Source organism: Amblyomma americanum, chromosome 6 (assembly GCF_052857255.1).
Source record: "Amblyomma americanum isolate KBUSLIRL-KWMA chromosome 6, ASM5285725v1, whole genome shotgun sequence".
NCBI classification, from domain to species: domain Eukaryota; kingdom Metazoa; phylum Arthropoda; class Arachnida; order Ixodida; family Ixodidae; genus Amblyomma; species Amblyomma americanum.
The window spans coordinates 35,593,453-35,621,038 of NC_135502.1; the positions used below are offsets into that span (position 1 = coordinate 35,593,453).

A 27,586-nucleotide genomic window follows, 5' to 3' on the forward strand; every position below is an offset into this window, starting at 1 on the left:
CAGGCACAGCTTTGGGACGCTAAAAACACACATACCATACCATACCATATTATACCATACCTTACCATACCAAGACATGCACTGGACTGCATAATGTGGATAAAACAAGGACCACCCTCCATAACTTTAAAGATTCATGAATAACGCCCGCATACCCACATTTGCACTAAAATACTTAAAATAGGCAGGCATTTAAGTTCTAAACCATTGGAATACGGGCTTAAAACAAAATATAGGCGATCCAGGCAATATTTATAATTGTTTACCAACAAACTGAAACATATATTATGAACCAAAAATCCGCTGAATGTTAACTTCTTCATACCGCTACATTTCAGAAGAACAGTGCACAACTGGACACATTAGTTGGGCACAAAGAGTTTCCCACATATTGGCTCCTTGACCTTTGCTGTTGTTTCCACTATACTGCCCTCCTCCCGATACAGAATGGCAAGAAGGTGGGTGAGGAAGTTATATAATGCTGCATTTCAGAATTTATAGGCAAATAGTATCTAAAATTCCAGGCCTTATACGTGAAGCAAGGCTTCAAGCACTGCTGTTGAAGGCTACCTCACATGAGTTGATAGTCTAGCAAAAAAGATGTTAAAAATATTAAAATACAGAAGATTAAATTGAAAAGCTGCTTACCATCAAATGAAAAATCTATACTGGCACACATTCTAAACAGATATAATTCACCTAATTTTGATATCATAGAGAACACAGTCAGGTGCAAAAAGACAGCTCAACTGCAGTGACATGCATGATCTCATTTCCTACACTTGATAGGTGCTGTTGTACATGCCAAAAAAATGGTTTGGTTTGGTCTATGGGCCATCGTGGTCAGGCCATCATGGTCAGGATTGAACCTGCGTCCTCGGGATCAGTAGCTGAGCATCCTAACCACTGAGCCTCTAAGCCAGGTACCAAAGAATTGAATGAAGGGAATTGTTAACAATAAATGAGACATGAATACCAGAACCTTCAATAATACACTAGAATGTTTATTTGCAGCTTAATCTCACTTTGCAAAAGACTGCAGATGTGAGGAGTATACAACAATCTAACCAACAACAACAAAACAGAGCTGACGCCAATGTGGTTACCAAAAAGATCACATGCTCAAAGTTCTGGTCCTCCTATTCCCTATGTTACCTACCACACCTTCACTTATGTACTTGAAAGAAAAAAAAATGTGCGAAGATGAGCAGTACTGCACAGTATTGCACAAACTGCTGTATCACAGCTGGAAAGGTCACTTGAGGCTCTAGTACAAGTCAGCTTAACACTGCTGTGACAAAGATGGGAGCACACGATGGGGGAAAAAGAAATCTCTGCTCTCTGTGAGACCTCAAAGAATGCAGGCTTCATACTCTTGATTCTCCACACTTTCATCCTACTTGCATTGAACACAAAATGCACAAAAAAACTTTAGAAAACGAGGGCAGGTCCCACAATAAAGAATGAAACTGTGCCCCCATTTATGAGATGAGGTGTTTGTATATCACCACCGGGAACACCACTTGGGTTGCCAGCATCCACTTGAAAATGCATCACCGTGCTTACACAAGCACTATTTTGTGCACCACAGAGGAAAAGGTCGAGCGTCAGTTTGAGAGCTTTGCACAGGCTTTGGCCAACACCAGTGTTGCGAAAGACGAGGTGACGAAGATCCCCGCTGGAATGGACGACATGAGCCACCAACCTCTGCCTGTAAGAAATAAATTAAAAGTTACACAGGATAACATTCTGTGTGCACATATGCACGCATAGATGCACATAATTGTGTGCAAAGCAAGCTCAGGTGAAGAAACTAAGACCTCATATAGTACACATGAGGAGCACAAGCATGAACAGTCCCAAATTAACGTTTGTCTAAAGTGAACTCCTTCGAGGAAATATATCAGTTGGGCATCAGCAAGTGTACCATAACAAAGCAAAAACCAACGCAAGGTCACAAATAAGATCAAAACACTTTCTCGAGAAATGGGCACAAAACACAATGTAGATGACAAAGCAGTGCTCGCTGCAATCAGTGTTTGTTTATGCACATGTAACAAACAGCATACTAGAGAAGAATGAAGAAAAATATATTTAAGAAATACTGGCGTGTGCCAGGGCATGTACCTCATGAAAAAGAAATGAACTGGTAGCTTTTTTTCCAAATAAAATGAATTGGAATGCATCGAAGATAAAGGCATCCTGTGGAATACAGGTCTCCACAACGTTCCATACTTAAAAATCTCTTGCAATTTACTCACTTTCACGGCATATGCTCACCTTCCTTCGTGCCACTGTACCTGCAAATCTAAAGCGGCTACCGAGCCATTTCCTAAAGTGTGCAATTGCAAATTTTACTTGGCCCCACAAAAGAAATTTCTGCAAACGTTCTTTGTGCATATTTCATTGAAAAGCAATTTCTGCAAATTAAATTTGTTTACAATCCATTTCAAATACTGTATTTTCTTAATTAATACACTCGCATAATGAATGCTGCCATCACTTTTGGTGACAAAGAGTGCAATTCGTATTTTCCCTTGCGTAAAATGCACCTCATTCTTTTTGTCATCCTGTCTGCTGCTGATGACAGCAAATGCTAGATGATGCCCTTCTGTGAGTGCCTAAATAACTATGTGGTACTATAAAGTGCCATTTGTTAAATGTTACGACTATGACATCTCATTAAAAAGGACGTTTGTTAAATGTTACGACTATGACATCTCATTAAAAAGGACGAACAACTGACAAAAATGTTGCGAGAAAAATCCAGGAACAAATAGCAACTGCGGCTGGTTGCAAAAGAATTTTCTAGGTAGGATCTGCCATAACGCGGATCACCGCAATAGCAGCTTGCTGCGGCTAATCTTTGCGCAGAATGCTGTGGATATTGCTAGAGTGACCTCTAGTTGTGCTCTCTTTACACAGAAACCATGCTGGAGAGTGCATTTTATTTTATTTAGAAGGTGGTTTATACGGGTCATTCATTGAAGCAGCCTACTTTTGTACTTTTTTACTGCTTAAAATTTTTTCTAAATATTTTGCCCTGTGTAACAAATGCACCCACTAAATTTTGACATACTTTTCAGAAAAAAAAAACAAAGTGTTCATTGCATGAGTGAATATGGAATGGAAAGTGCTTACGCTCAGCATGATTAAAGGAGTATAGACACCAAATTTCAGTTGTATGTTTTCTTTGTTATAATGATGCGCAAAACATTTCCGCAAATGGATCGCCATGTGGTATTTGCCTTCAACCGCTGAATAATTCATAACTTAATTCGATCTCTCACCTGTATTCTTTTTTGTTTCAACAGCCAAGCGACTTTCATGACATCAAAGGTCAGTATAGATCATATCAGGCATAAAAAAAACTGCGATATAATTGCTGCTTCTTCACTTGTGATTCCAGCTCTTAAAGCAGGCCGGGCGTTGAAAGGCAACTGAGGGAATTTTTCACTTTGAGATGATAGTCGCAGTACATTCCTTTATGTCCCCTCTCTCCACCTAAATGACCCGTTTCTCGAAATAATGAGTAGAGCCATTTTAAAACAGCGAAGACATCAAGCCAATACTGAAACTCAGTCTGTCGCCTGGGACAATGCTTCACATGGCACAGTGATGGCATCACAATCAGTACTATAAAAATACTTGCAAGCATACTGAATGGCTGAAGCAGCAGCTGAAAACGATGAGTCCTCTCATAAAGTGTCCAAGATGACCTAATATAAGACTCAAAATTTTGTTAGTGAAGCAGTGAACTGTATTAATATGCTGGGAATGTGTGTGAAGTCGAAAATGCAGTATTGCCCATAGAAATCATCTAAACTGATGCTACGGAAAAGGCAAATTTTAAAATTTATTTGCACTGATATGAAATGTCACGTGGCTGTCAAGATTGCTGGAAGTTAATCAAGAATGAGAGGAAAACCTACAGCATAGGTTTCATTAGAATATGGTAACCTCAAGAAACTCCCAGAGCTGTCCTTTAAACATTTATTGCTGGAAACTGATTGCCAGCTCTGTACCCAGAAATAAAGTCCCTAAAATGTCCTGAAACAGATCAGCACTGCTGGAGAATGTCTTTGGAAAAAAGGATAAGCATTGTTAGAAATGAATTTTATGTGTTGGTGGATTGAGATTCAGAACTGAGCACATGTATCTGTATACACACAATACAAATGAAAGCATATTCAATAAGTTGTTTAAAACGCCACAGTGACTCATGAAAAATGAATTCAGTTGCTTAGCATGAGGAAGTGGCATCCAATCGTGGCTGCAGTGGCCACATTTCGATGGTGGAATGCAATAATTCCAGAGTGCTGTGTGACCTTAATGCTGAAGGCCAAAATTTAAAAAAAAAACACAAACAGCATCTCTTTCCTTTCACACCAAGCCTCTTCATCCTTCCCCTCCCAGTGAGTTCAGGTGTTCACCGAGAGTGGAACAACTACAGTGCTTTTCCTTTCCTCATAACCTACCCCCCTCCCAACCACACAACTGCTTCACCAAAAAGGTATCCATGTGGAATTCCATTTCTCAAATTATTGGTGCGATACAGCCAGTAACTGCCATGTTTTCTTGCAGCGGAAGAGTTTCACCCACTGAGACATTTTTTTCATATATAGAAGGACGAACATCGGGAACATAAGGATTGGTGAAATATGTAAAAGCATTGCGCCACCTCTAAGTGAGGCAGTTTTTAACATAGCTATAACCACAGCCAAATGTTTTTGGAGTGCAAAATCATTGAGTAAAAGTAATTTTATTGGCATCATTGCACATAGCCTGGAATATATATATAGGGTGATCTATAAGCAACAACAAAGTGAAAACTCGAAAACTCCAAAAGCACAATACTGCTACCGCATGATGCAGGGCCGACAGAAATGCAGATAAAAACATGGGGATTTTTCTTTGATAACAAGAAATATTGCCAGAATTGTTTTTAGGGACAATATTTTTGCTTGGTATATCTAAAACATAAAGACAGTCTCTAGAAATTCTCTTCTTTTAAATACAAATTCTATTGACTTTCACGCTTTAACCAGTTTGAAACCTAAGACTAGTATCTTTATGTCACTGCACTGCTTTTAAGCCAACAATCCATCAACCGTATTTTTTAGATGTCTACTGCAGATGCATTCAGATTAAATTTGTTATCCATAAACCCTATGGCCTTGAGGGCAACGACTCTGCCTGCGCCAACAAATGAATAGACAGTGCCCCATTCTAGCAAAATAAGCTCAACTGCTTCTGGTTTGGTTCATGGGGATCTAACGTCCCAATGCGACTCAGGCTATGAGGGACACCGTAGTGGATGGCTCCGGAAATTTCAACCGCCTGGGGTTCTTCAAAGTGCACCGCCATCGCACAGTACACAGGCCTCTAGAATTTCGCTTGCATCGAAATTCGACCGCCGTGGCTGGAATCGAACCTGCATCTTTTGGGCCAGCAGCCGAGCGTCATGACCACTGAGCATTCAACTGCTTCTACAGATTTACTACATACTGCAAATGGGCCATTATCTGGGTAAATTTCTTTTTGTGGCTTCGCGTTCAAAAGACACCCTGATCTCGCTTCAAACATTACAACTGTCACTGACAAATGTAACTATTCTAAAATTTTTCATTAAGGAAAAGGTTTGGTTTATGTAGGTTTAACGTCCCAAAGCAGCTCAGGCTATGAGAGATGCCGTAGTGAAGGGCTCCGGAAATTTTTACCACCTGGGGTTCTTTAACGAGCACTGACATCGCACAGTAGACGGGCCTCTAGAATTTCACCTCCATCGAAATTCGACTGCCGCGACCGGGATTGAACCCGCGTCTTTCGGGAAAGCAGCCGAGCACCATAACCACTCAGCCACGGCGGCGGCTTTCATGATGAAAAAAAAAAAAAAAGTCTTTGAGTGCATTTCTGTGAAAACAGCATCCCGCTACTATCTACAGTTTTCGAATTATTGAATTTTTACTTATTTTGGACCAACCTATACATACATTCGACCAAAATCCGCTCTTCAAGGATTTTAAAAAGAAAATCTACAAAAAAGAACTGTGTTCCATACATGTAGATTTTCTTGCACAGCAACCTGCCCAGGGAGGTGCCAGACGAAGACAGCTGCCAGCTGTTCCCGTTATTACAACCGTCCAGCAAGCACTGCTGCACAGGTGTGTGCCATTTCAAGGATAATTCAAAAACCTCTATTTAAAATGGATGGCAAAAGCTGACCACGAAGTGACACTGACTGGACAGCTAAGAAGAGTACCACTGCAGCTCATTTGATTGTGGATTTTGAATTCGTGGCATGCATTGTCCTAAAACATTACAGAAAGTTTTAAATTCAGAGGAATTTCCAATGCAGAGAATGGAACCAAAGATAACTTAATTTAAAGGGGCTCTGAAACACCTCTCAAGGAGAGCACAACTCGCTCAATCACTGCACTGTGTTGTCGTGAATGCCTGAGGCAAGTAATACACCTATACACGCAGCAGAGAACCCAAAATCATGCGCGAAAGTTGGCGAGCACTTCTTGGCGACTTTTTCATGCTAGCATCCTCCTCAGTCACTCGCACCTGTGTGTACAAGTTGAGAGATTGCTATAGGTCATTCTTTTAGACATCAGGCAGCTATCATGGCCGTGATCAATAAGTCACATAGCTCCGGCAGGTCAGGAAGCTCCGCCCCCAGAGCCAGAGGTGGGGAGGCGGAGAAGCGCCGACCTTCCAGCGTGCAAAAAGTGGAGAGGAGAGCGAAAGGCGCGAAGAGGCTGAAATTCAAACTTCGACTACAGATAACCCAGCTTCTACAAAGCACATGAAAAAAATTCTTGCTGGACAATATTCATGAAGTGGCGTGCTTTAACGTCCCCGGCATACTGTAACCTTATTACAGCCCCTTTCAGAGCCCCTATAAGTGTGTGGCAAGGAGCTAGGCCTGAGCAGTGGAGACAGTGCTAGTGAAGAAACTTAATGTTATCTAAGACTAGGTACCAGATACAGTGTCAGACTCCACGATACAATAAAGTAGTTTCCCTGGAATAAAGCTACAAAGCTAAACAGAAACGTGTGGTCCTTAGTCTAGTTTATACAGTGCTATATGCATCTTAGTTCTTAGAGTGAAACTTACACAGAGTGCTCGAGATTTAATAGTACAAAAGCCTGCATGGAAGGAAATTAAAATATCATTAAAGCTATGTTCTATAACCTTCTGACAGTGGGTGCACATTGCAGCTTCTGAAAGAGAAACTCCAAATAGACTCGAAGTTGAAACTGCTAACATGTTTGAAAAGCAAAAGACATTATTTACTGGTACAGCTGCACTGCCTAAATGCTCCGAATACGTTCTACTAAAAATTGTGGTTTAATTCAGGACTGGTACCTTTCCGGTCAATGTGAAAGTGACTACAACAGGCATTCTTCAATTTGGAACATTAAATATACGCTACACCCTTCACACCCTTGTTTCAGCTTGCTGGCTGAAATTCTTGTCTGTGGTGAATTTAACAAGCACCCTGAAAGCTATCAGGAATTAATACAGCTGGCAATTTTGCTGCTTTATTAACTTCGTGAAGTCACCCATTTTTATTCCACATCTCTGGCTGCCACTGTTTTCACCCGGCAGTTCTTACTGCCACACCACCGAGATGTTCAATACTATTGGTCACTGTTGTTCCTACATCCATCTGTGCCATCGCAGTATGTTTCATCATGCACATCTTATTTTTAATAATAACGTGTGTGTACAGTCCGAAATACCTAAACACTACTTGAGACAAGCATAAAAACAAGTCGCACACAGATCACTTTATTAACAGGAAAGGTAATTTGACTTGTGGTAGCCTTCAACATCAGCCTGAGGAAAGAGCTGCAAAAATGAACGGATAAGAACATCCATGAACCATGATGACCATCACTCAACCGAGCGCTATCGAGTATTGAAGCTGCGGTTGCCTGGTAATTTTGCTCTACCACTCAGAGGTCACTGCAGGCATTGTCTTTGTGAACCTAGTACTACACATGCTCTCAATAAGTAATGCACATGCTCTTGGATAAGTATTGAGTAGCATATAAGCTGTGCTGTTAGTAGCGGTCTACACCACTATGTTATGTGCTGCCCAGAATGGTACATGAGGAGGTGTTCCCGGCTTGCTTCACTAAAGACAACAGGGGTGCCACAGTGTTCTCTAAAAGATATCATTTCCCCCATGGGGGAGCCGGACAATTTAGAAACGGGCCCCATTGCTTCTCTGATATCTTCGTATGCAGAACTGGGTAGCAAGTGATGATAACAGCAGTTAGAAACATTTATAATCCTCGGTGCTTATGCGACATATCAACTGCACATACGGACTGCACTTTAATGAAAAGCATCGCTACAGCAAGCAACTGACGGCAGAGATAGTCAGGCTAGTCCCACTAGTAGCCAGCCACACCTCCACCTCAAGTACCGTTTGAAAAAGGACCAAATATGTCACAGAACTGGCGGAACTGCATTTCAACTGGCAAGCGAGAGCTTTCTACATAAAAATTAAGAGGCGCCTAAGTAATTCGTATGAGGTGTAAACACGAGAGCATTGCTTGTCCCCAAGTACGTCCCTGAGTTATTGTTGGGGGCTTGGGGAAGGGGGGGGGGGGTGAACATTGTTTTGCTGCAACGGCTCGCCTCGCATGTTTCGCTGCATTGCAATGGTCGCGTACTTTGTTGGCAGTGAACTGCCGCCTCCAGCCACGCTTTGCTGTCTCGCCTGATGATTATGAAGATTTAAGAGATTCAACTTGAATGATGAAGGCTCCATAGTACTACAACCTTGCTCTCTGAAAGCTGAAGGCCAACTGAAAGCAGCAATAGGGACTTTTCCTTTTGTGTAATCTCTAGCCGCATTTACATGACCTTGCGGAGGTGACACACCACTGTTTATAGGTGCCGCATCAAATCAAGCAGGACAATGGCATCTAGCTCAGTGCACACGGCGGAGGGGGCCAGCCGCTTCCGTTTTGAGCGTGGTCTGCTTTGTTATCCGAGTGAGGAGGTATTGTATAGCAATCCCAGGAAGGAGGAGGGGCGCCCCCCTAACCTGTTTCCATCCCTCACGGAAATCGACTTTGCCCCTATGGGAGGGGGAGAGTCACATTCTGTAGAGCGAGGAGTGTTTCCCTTTCATTCCTGGGCAGTGGAGGTGACACTCCCCCAATATTTTTCTCTGTTATATTATTCACCAGTCCTGCATTGCATGCCTAGAGTGGAGAACGCATGACTAGATCGTCGGACATTTTGCCGTTAACACTGACCTGTCTAAAATGCACTTGACAAGCAACACAAGCAGCGGATATGTGGTAAAGTGAATTTCAGCAGCGGTTCACAGTTCAGAGACTTAAAATGGCAGCAGTCCTAGTGGCACCACCTGTCACAAAGTGAACTACTCTCTCAAACGGTCTATAGACTGCCAAAGGTGCAGCAAAGGCCAGTGATGATGAAGTATTTAATAACAAACATTAAATTCTCGGTGCAAACTTGTCTGGAATGACTGCAGCTTATTTTAGTCAGACGAAGGTGCATCATTTTACATCCCATTCTGGGCTGAAGTAAGGCCTTCTGACTTTATTGTTTTCATAGTTTATCATACTACGATGGTTGTGCGGTACTATACGAGGAATGTGCTTCTGTGAGAACGTCTTAAAGGAGTATAAACAAATATTTGCTTGCGTGCTTTTTTTAAAATGATGCATTAAACATTAGTATACGTGGATCACCCCATGGTATTCTCCTATGACTGTTAAAAAATTTTCTTGACTCTGCTTCAGTATCGGTTTTGACAAATGTAAGGTGTGTTTAGATGCCTCGCTAACGAAAAGCCATCATGTCTCCAGGTGAAGCCTCCACCTGCCAGCTGCCACCTGCCAACCGTGCTAGCACTAGGTGGGTCACTAGTGAAAAGGCCACTATATGTCCTGGTGAAGGAGAAAAACCGGTTTCGCGGCAGCTGCAGTCACACTGCAAGGACGGAACCCATGAACACCAGCTGCAGCAAAGTGGAATGGAGGGTAGTGCACCTGCTGCAGCATAGTGCAAAAGGAGGCAAACTGTTTCACAGCAGCTGCAGCCAAACGGAAAGGCAGAAAGGCAGAAACTGATGTGAAGGGTCTATACATATTATGCTAGCACACCTACATTACATTTAGTTTCACGATGTAAATTAGGAGTTAGGTAATTCTTAATAAGAATCAGGATGGAGACATGTTCATATAGTGATGCGACCTGACGCTTGGCTACAAAAACGATTTACCCAATGTTTTGAAATGGCACTTCTCAATTGCCACCCATAGCTGCTGACGCAAGGTAGCTCTCACCTCACTTCGCTGCTAAAACTGTTGCAGAATCAAATGTACCTTGCTTTTAATGGGAGACTATTGTATTGTTCATGTGGTATTAACAATATTGCACCTTAAAGATAATGCTTGGCTTAGTAGAACCAAGCGAGCAGTGCGCTGCCAGACAATCAGCGTGAAGACAGGCGGCGCGTGGCAGCAGGGAAGCATGTCGCTAATATGGGTGCATCTCATCCTGGCTTGTGTACAGCAGGCAAACATTGTGACGACACTTTCATCCTTTCTTGTGCAAGTGCCCAGCAAATAAGACTAGTGCCGTAGTGCTCAGGTATTACTGCATAGTGTGAAGACTCCCTGTGACAGCAGTTCTAGACAGAGTCTGAACACAACGACATGTCTTCAACACGGTCATGTGTAGCCAGAAGCTGTCACCAGTCACTATACTAGTTGCCTGTAGAACACGTCACAGTTACGCCTACGCGAAATGAAATTGCTCTTTGTTGTTTTTTTTAATTATTGGTTGTCAAGTTAGGGGAGCAGCTCTTACAGAAGTGTACAGAGTACCTTGTTATGTATGACATGAAAGTTATCACTAAAAAGGTACAGCCCATGACAACTGAATGGCTGACTAAGTTGTTGGTGACAGGATCTTTGAAAATGTTTAGTGCAATGCTTACACATTTCATTCCTGGTTTGCTAACAGTCGTGCCAAGATGTGCTCACATGACGCGACAGTTTGAGCTGTTCTATTAGGCTGACAACAGAAAACTCATTAATTCCAACTTCAAGGTACCAAAGATTTTTGTTTGAATTACCTGAAGTTTGAATGCTCGATGTGCACGCTAATATGATCCAAGGCTATATGAGATTTGCTTTACGGATATCTATGCAGACAAATAGCACTCTGGAACTATTTCTCTAAACAAGCATAGCTGAAAGCGTCTGCACAGCATAAAATATTGGTGAAAGACACCGATATGTTACTCAACCAGCAGTCTCTGACTGGTTGTGCAGCTGAAAAAAGGTTAACAATGTACAGGTATCACAGCATAGCAAAAACCATATTATCTGGGACTACTAGCAAACTGTTGGGATTATCTGAAGGCTGAATCATAGAATGGCTACAAAAAGAAAACAACTTTTAAAAAATTTTGCAATGCAGCAGTCTTAAATTGAAAAAACAGGCAATGGTCATCTGCTTTTGAAAGAAAACTACGTTCAAAATAGACCTTCCCACGACCTCCTCCACAGATTCGACACAGTAGCAATGGAGCGTCCTCACAAGTGCCGATGTCTGTGTAAAGAGTTTTCACTGCAGAAATGACGAGCAGCTCGTCATCAGTGTACATGTTTGGCACACAGAACCATGCAGATGAACGCGAAGGAAACAATTTGCTGGAATGGCGCAACACCTTATAAAAAAAAAAAAGACCAGTGATGTGTCAATCAACGTTCAAAACTGCGCCCAGCTCAGCTTGGCTCGCTGATTTGCCGCAGGCTGATAGCGGGGCTCAGAAAACGAAACTATGCAGCACTGGTGCCTCGGACCATTTACAGTGCTGATTGGACTTCAAAACGGCAGTGCTTTGTACCCCGTCAGAGTTAACCGGTCCGAGAGGCCGAATTTTCAGCTAATATGGCATCGTAAACCAGACATGTCCGACCTCAACTGCCTCTCTTCGCATGCTGGGGACGTTAGTGCAAAGACGAAAATCTGAATAAAGCGAATTTAACATAAACCGCAGCACAAATCAGGCGGCTTTAAAATGAACTTAAAACTGAAAGTATATACGACCAACCAAAATTTTGAAATTTATTTGAATTAGCCGAAAGAACTATCAGACTGAATTATTGCGAGGCTGCTGTACAAAGTCCCATTATGCTTGTTCTAACTGGAGCGAGTCTGGAGCCTTTAAGTCATACTGAAGTTAATGCTTTTTGGACTATTCTGCTACTGATTCATCCTTTATTCAGTACAATTGCAGATGAGGTGCTAAGGACATCAAGCATAAAGAAACTGCATTTGAAAGCTCCCCTTGTTTTTTGTACTTCTGAAAGCTGCTTCATATGTGACCAGTTTTACTTGGATCTCCTCAAAGCTTCTCACATCCTTGTACAAACACTGAACAACAGCTTATCCTCTAAACACTGTAGAATGCATAAAGCTCAATGATGTGCAACTACCGTAAATACTGGACTATAGGTCGGACCGGAATATAGGTCGACCCCTCAACTAACCAATTCTAAAAATGAAAAAAATCTTTTTCAATGGAAAAAGTACCGAAAGTCACCCTTACTTTGAAACAAATGCGACTCAACGGGTTACACAATGTTGACAGTATTTGTTTTCATTTAAATGCTGCTCGTATGTACACCCGGCCAATTTTTTAACAGTATCGCGTGCCCATCGACCCGCGTGTTTGTCAGCACCTTATCATCACGGCACGGAGCGGCGAAAACAAGCGAGGTACGCGCATGTGCACACATGCACTTACTCTCGCTTCTTTCGCCCGTTTTCATGCGGATGCATTCGGCAGTCACAGGCAGTGATCTTGCAAGCAGCTCCCGCATGAACCCCGCAATCTTTCCTTCCAATTCTGGATACGCTGTGCTCCTCCGCCCACGGAATTATGTTTTCTTCTGGTTGCTGCAAGTTGTGATACGCAGCTTCTGCCTCCGCCAGCACCAAATGCCCTTTTCAGATACTCCAAATTTGCGCTGTGCCACCCGGTTGGCGTGAGCTTCCGCGTACCCAGTCGCGTTTTCCTTGAAGGCGACGGTGAATTGCCGTCGGGTTCCGCTCATTTTGAAGCAAAATTTGAAAAAGCAGCCTTAAACCAAAATAGCTTTGCAACAATGGAAACGCAAAATGGAGGTGCCACAACGTCGCCACGCCGCGCTGCTGCTGATGACAATGGTGATGGAGGCTGTTGACTGCAGCCGCCCATTGTTGCAAGACTCCCGTAGTTTTCCCGCCAGTGACCGGTACATAAGATGGGGGTCTACTTTTTGCCATGGTTTTTTGACAAAAACTTCGACCTATATTCCGGTTTTTACGGTAGGTGCACAACCAAACACATCATAGGAAGATGCTATTTTCTCAAGATTATGGGCCACAGGTTTTCAACAACTTGTCAACATTATCCTAACTTAGTAACTGTATATGTGTTAAACAAAACCTTTGAGCACAGTAGAGGGACACTAGCCCTAGTTCTGAAACAGCATAGAAATCATTACACTGAGCAAAAACCAAGAAAAATGAGGTTGAGGTGAAAATATTTCGCCGCAGTGAAATAAAGATAACTAAACAATGTGAGATAGACAATGTGCCTTTCTTGTTTTGTGTTATTTTCACTCCCTGTGACAGCCAGAGATGGGTTACAGTATTGTAAATAAAAATAAACTAAAACATGCAGAAAGAACTGAAAACAGATGAACACATGCAGACACATGCATATGAAAGTAAGGTTAAGGCAGATAATATAGTAGCTGCGTCGCATTGTCACATGTTTAAATGCAAGTCCTTGCTTCAAAAATTCCTTTTCAAAAGGTTACTCAAATGGATCAGTTTCTTTTTATCAAAATTGCAAAATGTGGGGTTTAACATAGCAAAGCAACACATTGGCTGTGAGGGCCACTGCAGTGAAGGGCTCCACATTAATTTAGACCACCTGGGGTTCTTTAACATGCACCGACATCACACAGCACACGGGCACCCTTTGCGTTCCGGCTCTATTGAAAACATGGCTGCTGTGGCCAGGACTGAAACCGAATTCTTTAGCTCAGCAGCTGAGTGCCCTAACCACTGAGCCCCTTTTCACCACTGAAGCAATGGAATAGCTAAACAAGTAGACAACTAACTTTACTAAAAAAATACTATATAATAGTTGCAAAATGAGGAGCGTCGAAAGCCATCCCCTAATGGCAGAGAAGTACACTATAATATATGCCCGAAGCATACTGAAACACAAGTTTGTCACGACTTTTTGATGTCATTTAGATGCATATACTCTTGAGCCCACTTATAAAGAATGTGACAGATGCGCAAGTTTCTTTCATTGTATCAGAAGTTCATAGTAACTGAACTCCTTACATTATAGCAAAAAATACAAAAGTGGCATTTATTTTTTATATTAAAGTTTGTTGTGGCCATGTTCTCGAAAGGTGACATTATTCTGGCATTTTCCAACACTCCTCGTCGAGACCATCGCTGCCAATGAGCTGGTACAACTAATGGCACAACTAATCGTGGTTTAAATGCTGATGGCAACTGACAGTAGGCTCGCCTTTTCGTCTCTGATTATTGATAGAGTTGAAGAAATATAGCGATGAAGCTCGCACAGTGCATGTATGCACCTACTGCCTCCATGCTGCCTACACACAGCAGCAGTGCACAAGGGAGAAAGCCAATCGGGCAGCCGACACACGGCACGTCACCGGCTCGGCCAGCAAGGCATACTGCTTGATTGACATTCAAGCTTCTCAAATCACTGTTATTGGTTGACCACTGACTGTGTACCTTAGATTCACTTTAAACGCTATTCCAGTCTCGCATTCACTAGGCTTCTGCTCCCACTTTAAGCATTTCGCACACCTAGCACACGTGCATGCACCGATTGATCTTGTACATAGCCTGTTGCCGTGTGCCTGGCCGGTAGTTCACTGCAGTTCCAATGCAGTCTTTGCTTCGGGTTCACCATGTTCTTTATGAGAGAAGAGGAGTGGGGGTCACCAAGCTCAGTGACAAGCGTGGGCATTTCAAATGTGGGCACCTCCTTGTTTGCTCCAAGTGAGTAGTGCGGCCACAGTTTGTTTTAACTGAGACGCAGTTCTATTGTCCCAATACATATTTCGACGGTTTTGAAACACCCTCGTTTGTAATGAGCAGGTGTTTGTTATAACGCTAAACTGTGGCTGTTATAACTGGGCTCGACTGTATCAAGGAAAAATGATTTTTTATGCACAGTTGAATAACAAGTGCCCCTCTAAGCCCTAAAAATCAAAAGAATCCAAAGGGCAGAGCATGAAAGAAGCAAAAAAAATAAACACAAAATCCATTCTTAATAGTCTTGAAATAGTCAGCACTGTACATTGTGAGAAGTAAACAAAAGAAAATTTTAGGGAATTTAAGACAACAGATGGACGTTGGTCTGACTCAATGTCAGAGGAGCAAGTGAACAACACAACACAAGGACTACAATCATAGTGGTGGAGATAACGACACATGTACAATACGGTGTTAGCTGAGCATTTCCTGCGTAAAAAAAGGCATGAGCAATGCTATAAGGTATTTTACACAGCAAGTGCAATGGGACCAATGTCACAATCAAAATTATGCTGTTTCATTAAGATTCACTTTTTAAATGGTCCCATGCCTCACATTAACCATTACAAAATGCCACAGATCATCATAGGAATCCTCTGCACTTACTCAGAACATTTATGCAAAGTGTTCTGAAAAATAATGGACCAACTAAGAGCAAAGCCCTTAACCAGAGTTCCAATGTATGAGGGAAAAAAAAAGGCAAATATGGGTACCTTACTAGGAAGAAGTTGAGGTCACTGAAAACAAAGACAGCAGACATAATGAACAGTGAAAACTGATAAACCTTTATGCTATGCTGCGTAACGCGAGAACTCTTAGTTGTTATGCTGCACTACACAATAAACCCCCCCCCCATTCCATGCCGAGCTAGAGAACAGCTCAACCTCACCCATCGGCCAGGTCAGGCTGGAGGGGAAAACCAGAGAGCTCTTTGACTGAGGAGCCCTCCCAGAAAGGGTGTCAACATTTTCTATAAAGTTTATTCTCTCTCTCTCCACACTGTGCTACCAATGCAGTGCCCTCTTGCACTGTACCATGGTGACTCCTCCACAACCTCTACACTCCAGTTCGGTATTCCTCGCACCTTCGCTGCGCAGCACCGCAGCTGGTGCTCTCCCCTGCTGCGCCGTGCCACAGCCGCCAGATCCCTCGCCCTCCGCATTGCATGTTTAGTGCAGTGCTTCCATCTCATTCTCACGCCGCATGTTGCGGCACTCCACCTCCTGCTGTGTCGCACTGCTATGTCCTTCTTCCCACCCTCCCTTCCCCTCCTTCGCACTATAGGAAAGTCTCGATCAAAGTCAAATTAGAGTGCAGTCCAGGAACACTGCAGTGAGACTTGCCTTGCTGCTTCCTCTTAGCCTCTTCAGGGTTCACTTCTTGCCAGTGCTTCGATCGACCCACAGCATCTTTCCATTTTGCAAAACGCTGCTCACGCTCTGAAAAATAAGAGGGGAGAAAAAAAAAACCAGCCTTAAAGAATGCAATCACAGATACTTTTTTTTTTTTCCTGTGCTGCAACCAGGATTATGGAATGAAATTCATCATGCAACAGAGCAGTCAGGTATAGCCCCCTGCTTAATGTGCTGAGCAAAAAAGCTTAAGCTTTTGATCCACAGCAATAGCTTAATTACGGTTTATGGGTTATGGCAGTGCACACTGGAGGATTTCAATTAGAACTTGTTGGTGGGCTAGTCGGTGCATGGTTTTGGTCCCAAGTTCGAATGGAGCAGTGAGATTTTTAAAATCGAATGTTCTCGGCAATAAGTTCATCTCTTCTTGCTGGATAAACGTCAACATAGCCAAAAAGAGTCATAAAATCAATTTTTACTAATATTAAAGTTTGAATGGAGTTGTTTTCAGTGTCTCTTAAAGTGAAAATGAAGCTTTCTGATTTGTGTAATGTTTTTACAGCATGGGCAGTAGAACTACCATTTCTCAATACGGCGCAGTCGAGGTCTGAAGCCTCCACTGATCCACTTCCACCTCCAGAAGGTTTCCGCCTACCCTTCATCCACCCATCAGAAGCAAACACAGCAGCAAAACGAAAAATCGACGGCAAAATCAAATTCAAGGACACAATAGGACAGCAAGCAGAAGCAGAAAAGTAAAAGCAAAATGTGAAACCAATACAGTCGAACCTCGTTATAACGAAGTAGCATCGGGACCGTAAATTAGTTCATTATACCCGTAACAGTATGCATAAATATCGGCTCTGACAAACCCGCAATTTGGCTCGCGCAAGTATTCTAAATACTAAAATGCATTATTCTGGGCTTCGAACCCACTATAAACGAGGTAATCCTTACCTGTCTCCTTGTGGTTTGAGGCATTTAAAACAAAGTAGAGCGTAGTACGAGAAAGTCGAATTACAAAAGAACAAAGTTCGACAAAACAGGTCTGCGTACAGGCCTGCGAGAAAACAGGTCTCGTCATATTCCTGCAGCAGAGGCCGAAAGTTCTCTAGCCACTATTCACATGTCTCCAAGTCGACAGCAGCCCCTTCGCCAGACAATGTGTGGCACGCGATATCGTGTCTGTCTTTAAAACGTAGCAGCCAACCGCTCCTTATACAGAAATCGTCATGCCCTAGTGCGCAGGCCAGGCTGATGACCTTCGTTTGAAGAAGTGCTCCCGAAACTGGCAAGTTTCGTGCCCTCACGTCTTTAAACCATGAAAGCAAAGACGCTTCCACGTCCGGGTGATGGCAAGGCCTAACTCGCTTACGGACAGCTTTTATAGCGTCCTCAGTGCTGCCCTCAATCTTCTTTCATGCGGCTAAAATGGTGGATAAGGTACTTGGGGGAACGCTGAATTCCGCTGCAACATCCTTTTTCTTGCGGCCACTGTCCACAGCTCTCAATATCTGTAGTTTTGTCTCGAGCGAGACCGCCTTCCGCTTTGTTGCCATTTCGACCCGGCGCTACACTGCGATGATGCCAAGGGTGCCGCAAAGCAGGCTCTCTACGCAATGCCGGCTCGCCACCGCCGCCTCGCTGTTGCCAGTGTTGCTGCACTTGCCTTCACCGCTGGACAAGTGGCGCCGCCCTCCGGCCCTTTGTCGTCATATGAGCCTTCAGAGTTTTTGCGCTCTGTTCATAGGTGGCACGACCAATCAAACGCGCAATTTATGTGCCAGGCCGCCAAACTTTCTGCAACCTTTTCAAACGATAAAAAAAAAGCGTGCTTGTGAATTGGCTTCCAATATTTATTTTGCTTTTTGTATGCTACCTTTAGCGTTTTGAGCCTCGCGTAAACCTAATATTTCTTCGTTACAGCCGATATCGCGGTGGATCTCGCGTTTTCGGTTTCGTTATAAAAGAATAAATGTCGTAAAACTGAAGCATGACCAACCAAAGTTCAAATTTAGTTCGCTATAACCGATAATTCGCTATATCAGTGTTCGTTATAACGAGGTTCAACTGTACCGCCAATGCAGACTTGCTGCATCACATTATATGATCACCGGTCAATTTTTTAGAGCGCAGCTCTTAAGATGTCCGTTCCTGCGTTCCACATCGTAGTCATCGGGTCATCGGCATAACATGCCATCTGACAGGTGCCGTGTTGGCAGGTAATAGCAGAGTGAAACGCCACCTGCCGTGGCAAGAGTGGATTAACAGACAACCGCAACGCGGCTGCCCCAGGAAAATCCTGCAGGGTGGCTAGCAGCATAACACACCACCAGCCAGCGGTGGCAGGTGATGTGTGATGAGCTGCGCTCAAATTTCGCATTACCGACTATTGTAACAGTCTGTACATTTAAAAAATTTTTTTTTGTGCTGTATTGATGCTATTAACGTAGGCCACAAAGGTGGCATTCGTGTGAAGCTGCATTATGCACAACAAGACCAGTAAAGAAAAAAAAACCCAATCCAAAGCACCTGCAGGAAGTATTGATGGCTCAAAGATGTCAGTCGTAATCTTCGGAAAGTTGCGGCTGTCCAGGCTCCACACATTGATGCCATCGGCTGCCCCGGCAGCAATGGCTGCCCCCAGTGCAGTTGTTTCCGCCATTTGGGGCCGCACTGAAGCAGACAAAGAAAAAAGAGAATGTTACTCTATCTCATCATCAGAGAACTTACGAGGGAATCGAGGGGGGGGGAATATGAAGGCACAACTGTCACTCACGGCAGACACCTGAACTGTGTCATGAAGGAAGGGTTGAAGAGAGAGGGTGAGAAGAGGGCGAGAAAAGAAGGCCCACTGCAGTGGAGGGCTCCAGATTAGGTTTTATCATCGGGGGTTTCGTGAACCGGCATCCTACAGCACACAGTTGGTTCTGCATTTTGTTTGTTGCAGCTGGAGTTCGATCTTGCCACCTTGTGCTCGGCAGCTAAATACCACAGCCACTGAGCCACCACAATTGGTGGTGCATTTAAGCACAAGATGTTTTGCAGTCATCAGCTTGGTGCCACTTAGCATTAGAAAGGAAAAAAGAGCAAAAGCTGCAAAACAGCTATGCCAGGTTGCATCTGATATCAGCATGGTTATCTGTTAAAGCTCCCCCCCGTTACAATACTCTGAGGCTCAATCAAATGACGTTAAATTCTAACCCTATTGCTTGGGGAACTTTCCTCGGCAAAGTTTTGAGAGCCCCTAGGACAGGCATATATTTAGGGTTCTACTGCGAATTTCAATGAAGTGTCATTCACATTTTCTTTTTTTTCAAAAACTGCAATGTGCCACTAACTTATTTTAAGCTGAATACCTATTATGCCAAATTATATCTGATAAAGCAAGTGCCATATTGTCATTAAGGTATAACACAGGAATAGCCATCACACTTACCAACTGGAATGCCAAGCAGATCAGCTTGAAGTTGCATGAGCAAGTCATTGACTGCCATGCCACCATCAACCAAAAGCTGCTTTAGCCGAGTCCCACTGTCACGGTCCATAGAATCCAGAATATCTCGCACCTATAGGTGGCAAGGCATAAAAATTCAAATGACTGACAACGGAATTTTGTTGTACACTGACATACTCAAAAACGTAACTAAGATCAAATGCAATGGAAAAATAGCCAGAATCCACTATTGCAGAAAACTAACTGATGACTGCAAGCTGAACAAAAAGTTCTGATATAGTACGCTCTCTTTAAGATGAACATGGAGGGACCAGAAAACTTGTTCATCTTATCTAGATGTGTCCAAATATTGAATGTTACATGAAAACAGTGAATAAAATAGACTCAAAAAACACCACCACTAAAAAAAAACATTCATTGCACTAAGCATGAAGTGAGCTAAAGAATGAGGGCATAAATTAAGTTCACATTGTCCTACTTAAAAATTGCATTGGTCTAGTTTCATTTTTTCTCACTTCCACAGTGGCTAGTATTTGTGCTTCTTTTTTTTTTTTCAGACTTTTGCTTTCCATACTGCTCAGAGTGCTTCGGAGGTGCCCGGGCAGGGTAGCCGTGCGTCTCTCTCTTATCTCATCCCTTCTGCAGTGTAACTGTTACCAACTCCATGAGCAGGCACACCACGTGCCTTTGTGTATGCCGCAGGCAATGCACGCAGCACCGATATCTGGCCATCTCTGCTCCAAATAATGTGTGTTGTGTTGCCATGTTAGTTAAAAATGAGGCCGCGAAATTTTTAAGACGAGTTAATAAGTGGGTGTGCTTTGCGCATAAATGCCTCTTAGGCTGTGGGGCACATGCGCAACGCCAAGATCTGACCATGCCAGATTTCCCATGCCAGAAAGCTGAGATTTTGAGCTTTGAGATTTTGAGTACCTAACATTCGGACTGAATCGAATAGCAAATCAAATACTATTCAACCGAATATTCCCACATGCCTACCTATAAACCGATCCTATATACAGCTAGCCTGTATTAACTAGTTACCACAAATTTCAGTTCAGCCGGTAGTTATTGCAACAGTGTGAAATGCTAAAACTTAACATTGCATGCACAAACCGACATTGTGAGTACATCTTTCACTGCATCAGGCACACAACAAAATCGCGACTGCACGAATCAGCAAAAATTAAAGAAATGTAAAGCAGGTGGCGATATTTTTTTTGCCAACACTGTTCTAGGCACCCCACAAAGTCAACTTGCCTCACCTGAAAGCAGACAGCCTCCAGGGTAGCCCTGGCAATGTGCGCTCGAGTCGTGAACTGTGTGAGGCCACAAATGATGCCTCGGGCATCCGGCTCCCAGTATGGGGCATACAGGCCCGAGAAGGCAGGAACAAAGTAAACCCCGTGAGTGCTACCAACTGTACGGGCTAGCTTCTCTGAAAAATGAGCAGTAAGAAAGAGAATAATGCAGTGCAATGCACTCAGCTTTCTAACAGGTAAAGTAACAAAACATTTCTTCAGTAGCATATAGAGGCTGATGTTAGTTCACAGATATATCATGTAGCTGTGACAGCATGCAAACAGATGAGACATGCGAATTTTGAAAGCCAACTCTTCGAAGAATAAGCTTTCCCCAAGAAAATGCATGCCAGAACAACAAAGTATGATCAGCAGCTTTCAAGTAGATTGGTTTTAGCTGGTTTTTGAGTAGAACAACTGCCGAATAATCTCATGTAAGGGCCGCACCCGTGTATGGGCCGCAATCCCTGTTTTGGACTATATAATCGAGAAAAGTACTCTTAAAATATGTTTTTTTAAAATTCATGTATGGGCTGCACCGTCAAAATTCACACCCGAATTTACAAAACAAAAGTGCGGCCCTTACATGAATTTTTATGGTATAACAGCAGTTGCAATAGAAAAAAAAATGTATCTGACGAGTACAGTGGTGGGACTGGCAACTGGCTTCTTGTAGCAGCTTTTGTAGCAGAAGAAATCGCAGTTTGTAGCAGCAATTTCCAGTTTTGTAGCAGAAAAAATGGCATTTTGTAGCAGAAATTAGAGCTTTTGTAGCAGAAAAAAAACAACTTTCAAAGCAAACTTTCATGTACCCAAACATTTAAATAAAGAAGTCGTGTTCTATTCCTGGAACAGCCAAGCTCAGGTGTTTATGACGACCATAGCTATGCAAAAACAAGCTTCAAGCCCAAATTCAGTCTAAAGTGCTGTCCTTTCCTTAAAAAGCCCCAGAAATAAGCAAACAGGAGATTTTGCTAAACACAAAGCCATTTTTATTCAGAGGGAAGACATAACAAAATATGCAACAAAGCGATTAAAGTGATACCATTCTTAAAACTTCCAAATTTTAGGTGCTATTTCTTCTCTTTTCTTGATGACAGCGCCACGGCGAGCATTTCCTGTCCATGTGTCCTTGTCCGGTAGATCAGCCTTCTTTTGCTTGTTTTGCACGTGTCTCTTCTACCGCATCTGCCTCCAATCACTGCAGCTGACACTGCAGCTGTCACCTCCGCGATCCTTTCACCGCTCTGATTAATCGTTGTGTCATAGGAAGAGCAGCTGGATTTCGGCCGAAACACTGGGAATGTGTCATTGCAGACCGAAGCCCAATTACACTTTGTACTGAAAACGAAGATCGGTCTCTCAGCACTCGCCGACTTTCACTGAAGCCATCTCCAAATGAGCATTGCTGTGCAAGAGGCACAGAAGTACTTTTACGAGTGCCGCCAACAAGGGATATTTTCGAGCCCCATCCTCTTGCTTGAGGTTGAAAAGTTTTTGCCAGAAGTCATCAAGTCGTTCGGATTATCTGGCTAATATCTGCTGAGACACAAAGACTAAACTCATCCATCAGGGCGGAGACCTCGTGAGCTGCGATGACTTCCGGCAGCGATGACCAGCAGGGATGAAGATGAACACTTTCGTCGCGCCTTTTTCTTCCAATCAGCACGAATGTGTTGCCGGCAGATGTTTGATTTCGCGACAGTAAATTTCGGTTTTGCTCTCGGCAGAGTTAGTCACCAGCGTTTTGGCGCAGACATGGCACAAAAGTAGGCAAAAAATCGATTTTGTAGCAGCATGTAGCAGGATTTCCGATTTGGCACAGTTTTGCGCAATTGGCGCAACAGTTCCACCACTGCGAGTATTTGAATTGCATTTTTTTTTTTCAAACTGAAGGAAGCAAATGCAGTTTCAGGTACCTCCTAGATTTCTCCACTGTACTGCCAAGTGCCATGAAATTACAGTAGAGATTCAGACAGGTGAAGAAAGCATGAAGGAAAGCGAAAGTAAAGCTCACCTATTTCAGCGCTGCTGCTGATCAGTCCCAAATTGTCTCTCAGCCAGCGAACAGCAGCTCCCGCAATAGCAACAGATCCCTGGGTAAAGCACAGTGAGAGCACTAAGACGAAGTCCTCCGAAAGAAAACATTAAAAAAAAAATTAGGTTTTCAAAGTGGCGCAGCATAACACAGTGTTATACTAGGTTAGGGAATAACAGCTATTATATCTATTCAGTACACCTCATGCTATACTACTATAAAAAATAGGCAAGGCTATTGAAAGTCCCTAGTCATCTCTTTCTGTGCTCGTGTTGGGATAACTGTGTCGCATGGAATACGTTGGTGAACACGTCACATATCATACGCCAAGCAATTACAAGCAATCGACCCAAATTAAAAGATCTCAGCAATTGCTTACAACAAGGTCTTGTCTATTTTAACAGAAAGTGGCCTAACTCACACAAAGCAAATAATACTGGACTGTGCCACTGCCAAAAGCAGCAAATCAGCACAGCTTATTTGCAGTGTAGCATCTCTAATGACTAACCTGGTCAACAACCAGCAGTTTAACACCACACTTCAAAACCTTCGTTACGCACAATTTTGATGGACCTTTAGGCAAAAGCTCTCAAGCTTTGCCATGAAGCTTGCCTTAGTTTCATGAATTGCTCCCCTCACATTGCTCCTCCCAGCACTTCATGTTTAAAGAAACAAGGTCTCACCTCCACAGCATATTGGACAGGCTGCTTGGGGCCCAGTTTGTAGGCAACAGTTGTGAGCAGGCCGTGGGAGGACTGTACAATCTGCAAGCAAGTCTACAATGTCGTTAAAGACTTGTGTCCCAACTCACCGTGTGCAAAAAGCCTGTGCTTCGGAAGCAAGGGCGCAGCAGAGAGAAGAAAGGGAGAGAGAAACGAAGTAACAGTAGCATTTGCAGCAAAGAATGCATGCATGTCAAACTGGCATTCCCAAGCCTGAAAGTGAGAAAAAGCTTGTGGCATGAAGAGCGAGCAGTGCATATTAAGAATTGAGTTTGCAGAAGCCATACACAGCCTGTGATTTCACACATTGTAAGAGTGGCCGAAGCCTGCACAATGTCCGAGTCCCTTTCTTTTGTGTCCATTGCAATCGTAAGCATTCCATCCTGAACTCCTGGTTTGAAAGAGGTTTATTTTAGAAAAAGAAATAAGAAAAAAAACTTCTGACCAGAATCAAAAGTTAATGCAAACAAGTGTAAATAATGATGCCATGTGTGCATTATCCTGCATTTTGATTACATGGTGTAAAGTTTTACTTGACAGAGTCAAAACCCACGAAAAACTTGCTTGTCAGATTCTCAAGCAATTTATGTGTGCAAGAAAAATTTAGCAAAAAAAAAAAAAGTCTCCCAGTCAGTGCATATTTAGCCGTGGCCACTGGTTGGGCTACTGTCTACAGATGCAACTTTCTATACATGAGCAGAAAAGCACCAACACATGAGCCTATGATTTTCAGGTTTGCTAGGGAAACACTCACCTACAGTGCCCAGTTGCAAGAGCAAAGGAGGATAATAACTGGAACACCTGCAGTTACGGGTCGTCTGAGGGACAAGCAATTACAAAAAACTGATGCGACCAGAAGTTCAACAGTGCTCTAGCAATCGTTTTCAACTAACCTGCTTTCTCGTTATTCCACAGCTGGCACGCAACGTAAAAGCATGCCTCAACTCATCCTAACAAAGCCGGACATGGTTGAAGAAGTGGCGGCACCAAACTTTTCGAAGTGCGTTTTTTGCTCTGGAGTGATGAGTATGACATTAGTAAACATGGATCGCCGCATAGAATTTGTCAGCGCTAAATACGTAATTTGTAACTGAAATCTTTTTTCCTCTGCAGTTTCAGATTCCACACAGTGGTTGGAATGTCACAAGTGAGCATAAGGTCATGTGAGGCATACAAAATCTGCAATACAAAAGTTGATTTGCCACTTTAGTTCATCCAAACTGTTACGCCACACTGCCCCAGAAGTTGGAATGACAGCAAGTGAACAGAGGTATATTGCAGTTCTTGTACAGGATCAATTGAATCTGCATAGCATTTCATGGCTACTGATACCTGACCCAAATATATGGCAAGAATACCAAGCACAAATTTCATGCCATGCGGCAAAACCTTCTCTTAACTACGCTATCTTGAAAGACCATGTTTCAACAATTGTGCTCATGAAAAGGAGCTCACAGAATGTGCAGGGCCACTTAATGCTCAAAAGGAGATAATTTCTGATTTGAATATGCAGCATTGGTTTCTCATCATAACTTTTTCCCAAAAAGCACTGACGACCCAAACATTCACATTTTACCACCTCAGGTTCTTCAAGGAGACATCCATGACAGTGGGACATCCATGAAATCAATGAATGAACAAAATTCCAATTGATGTTTCAGTGAAATTTACAAGGATTCCGATAAAGCACTGAATTTTCCACAAGTGTTTTACTAGGCGTATATAACAGCAGAGGCAGAGCAAGAAGTGTAAGTGCCTTGAAATGCCTGACAACTAAGCAAGCTGTGAAAAACCTGAATACAGAAAGCTTGCATTTATTCAAATTTTTTCCACTCCTGTAATAGCCTGCATAGGCTGACAGTATTAATAAATGAATGAAAAAAATAATGAAGGAGACTAGGAATAGCTAAAGGCAAAATTAGCTGCAACCTACGAGCAACAACAGCAGCAAAAAAGAAGAGACGAAAAACGGAAACTGCAGCACAGAGCAAAGCACTGCCATATGCATGCGCATGCAAATAAATAAAAAAAAAAGTGTAGCACGCTCAACTTTTCTGCGTTCACGCATGCCTAAGCAGGCATTTGAAGCATTGGTGTGTTCTCATGCAACAAGATCAGCGATACCATCAAGCATGCACACACCAAACCTTCTCTCTCCCTTCGTCTATGTGTGCATGTGTGAGAAGAAATTCCAGTCACTACATGTGATTGTTTGGTCACAGTTTGATCACAGTTAACAAACTGCAACAAATCACAAACAATTTTGCCATTTCAATCTCTATACACTGGTAATACCTTGGCGTACAAAAGAAAAAAAGAATGGAAGTGCCAGTGAAGTTGTGCACTAAGAAAGCGCCATCTAGGAATGCTGCATTGGAAATACTAACTGAGGGTAAACCACAAAGACAACAGAAATGAAAAGACACCTCGCTTCACTTCAGCTTGAAAGAAAAACAAAGTCACAAGAAGCCTCGTAATCTGCATGCCTACAAACATCCTGAACACTCTTGAATGTGCTCGATAAAGCTACTCGGAGGTGCTCTTCGGGCAAGCTGCCCTAGCGGCATTAAAATCGAATCATCATCTTCATCGCTTGGAGGCAATAAATAACTAAAGACTAAATGACAAGCATGCTTTCAGGGCACACTAGCAGCGAAAGCTGTGCAGCGACAGAGCTAGAAGAGAAAAGGTATGCAACTGCGACTAGATGGCTATACAGCAACAGGCATAGCTACTGAAACTGGCGTGCATCAGTGAATGAAAATTAAATGCACTTACCTCAAGGCCAGTGTTACACAAAAGGAAGCACCCAGTGCCATACCTACATGGGGGACAAATAAAAGAAACTATTTGATATTTATTTAACAAGACATGCACTTTTGCCTTGTTGCACTGCCTTCAAATTGTACAAATATAGACAAATATGTAAGTGACCTAAAAAGTTTGGTTTTATGGAGTTTAACGTCTCAAAGCGACTCAGGCTATGAGGGGCGCCGTAGTGGAGGGCTCGATAATTTCGACCACCTGGGGCCACATGCACTCACATCATACAGTACTCGTGTATCTAGGATTTCGCCTCCACCGAAATGCGACCACTGCGGCCAAGATCAAACCAGCGTCTTTTGGGTCAGCAGCCAAGCACCATAACCACTGAGCCACCACGGTGGCTGATATCTAACATATTTAACAAGCAACTTCTAAAGCTTGTTTCATTTCATGATGAAACCTTGACAATTACCGCTTTGTTGTATACGCAAGCAGTCCCCTCAACCAGAACATCATCAAAAGCGTGCTGCATCTGTTTTTCTTCACTTGCTACCCAAGGGGCTTCAAAATGCATAGAATTGGGAGATCAGACAGCAGTGCGATGAAGTGACTAAAGCCAATTGGTGTTTCATCTTTGGGTTTTCCAATTCTAGCTCACAATGCCAATGCCGCTTCCTTATCTTGCAGCGTGAGGGAAGTGCCAAGGCAGCACTTATCTGTTTACCATGTACGCATTCACGTTCATGGTTTCAGCATGCTACGATAGTGCTTATCTATTATCACATACACATCCGTGTCTGCG

At 43.0% G+C, this 27,586-nt stretch overlaps 1 protein-coding gene across 8 annotated transcripts in view; it reads right to left on the reverse strand.

Moving 5' to 3' along the window:
• Positions 1-983: 983 nt before the first annotated feature.
• Gk1 (Glycerol kinase 1) overlaps positions 984-27,586 on the reverse strand; it is a 37,443-nt gene continuing 10,840 nt past the window's right edge. For 2 of the 8 annotated variants that reach the window (XM_077669048.1, XM_077669049.1), the window contains 8 exons: positions 26,797-26,839; positions 23,980-24,060; positions 23,276-23,354; positions 21,223-21,395; positions 19,940-20,069; positions 19,033-19,176; positions 16,488-16,587; positions 984-1,707 (listed from right to left, as the gene is read on the reverse strand). In XM_077669048.1, the coding sequence (XP_077525174.1) occupies positions 1,608-1,707; positions 16,488-16,587; positions 19,033-19,176; positions 19,940-20,069; positions 21,223-21,395; positions 23,276-23,354; positions 23,980-24,060; positions 26,797-26,839 (850 nt within the window). In that variant the 3' untranslated portion in view covers positions 984-1,607. Of the gene's footprint in view, positions 1,708-7,785; positions 15,886-16,487; positions 16,588-19,032; positions 19,177-19,939; positions 20,070-21,222; positions 21,396-23,275; positions 23,355-23,979; positions 24,073-26,796; positions 26,840-27,586 lie in introns of those variants that run through there. The other 6 variants (XM_077669046.1, XM_077669047.1, XM_077669052.1 and 3 more) reach the window with 4 other exon arrangements.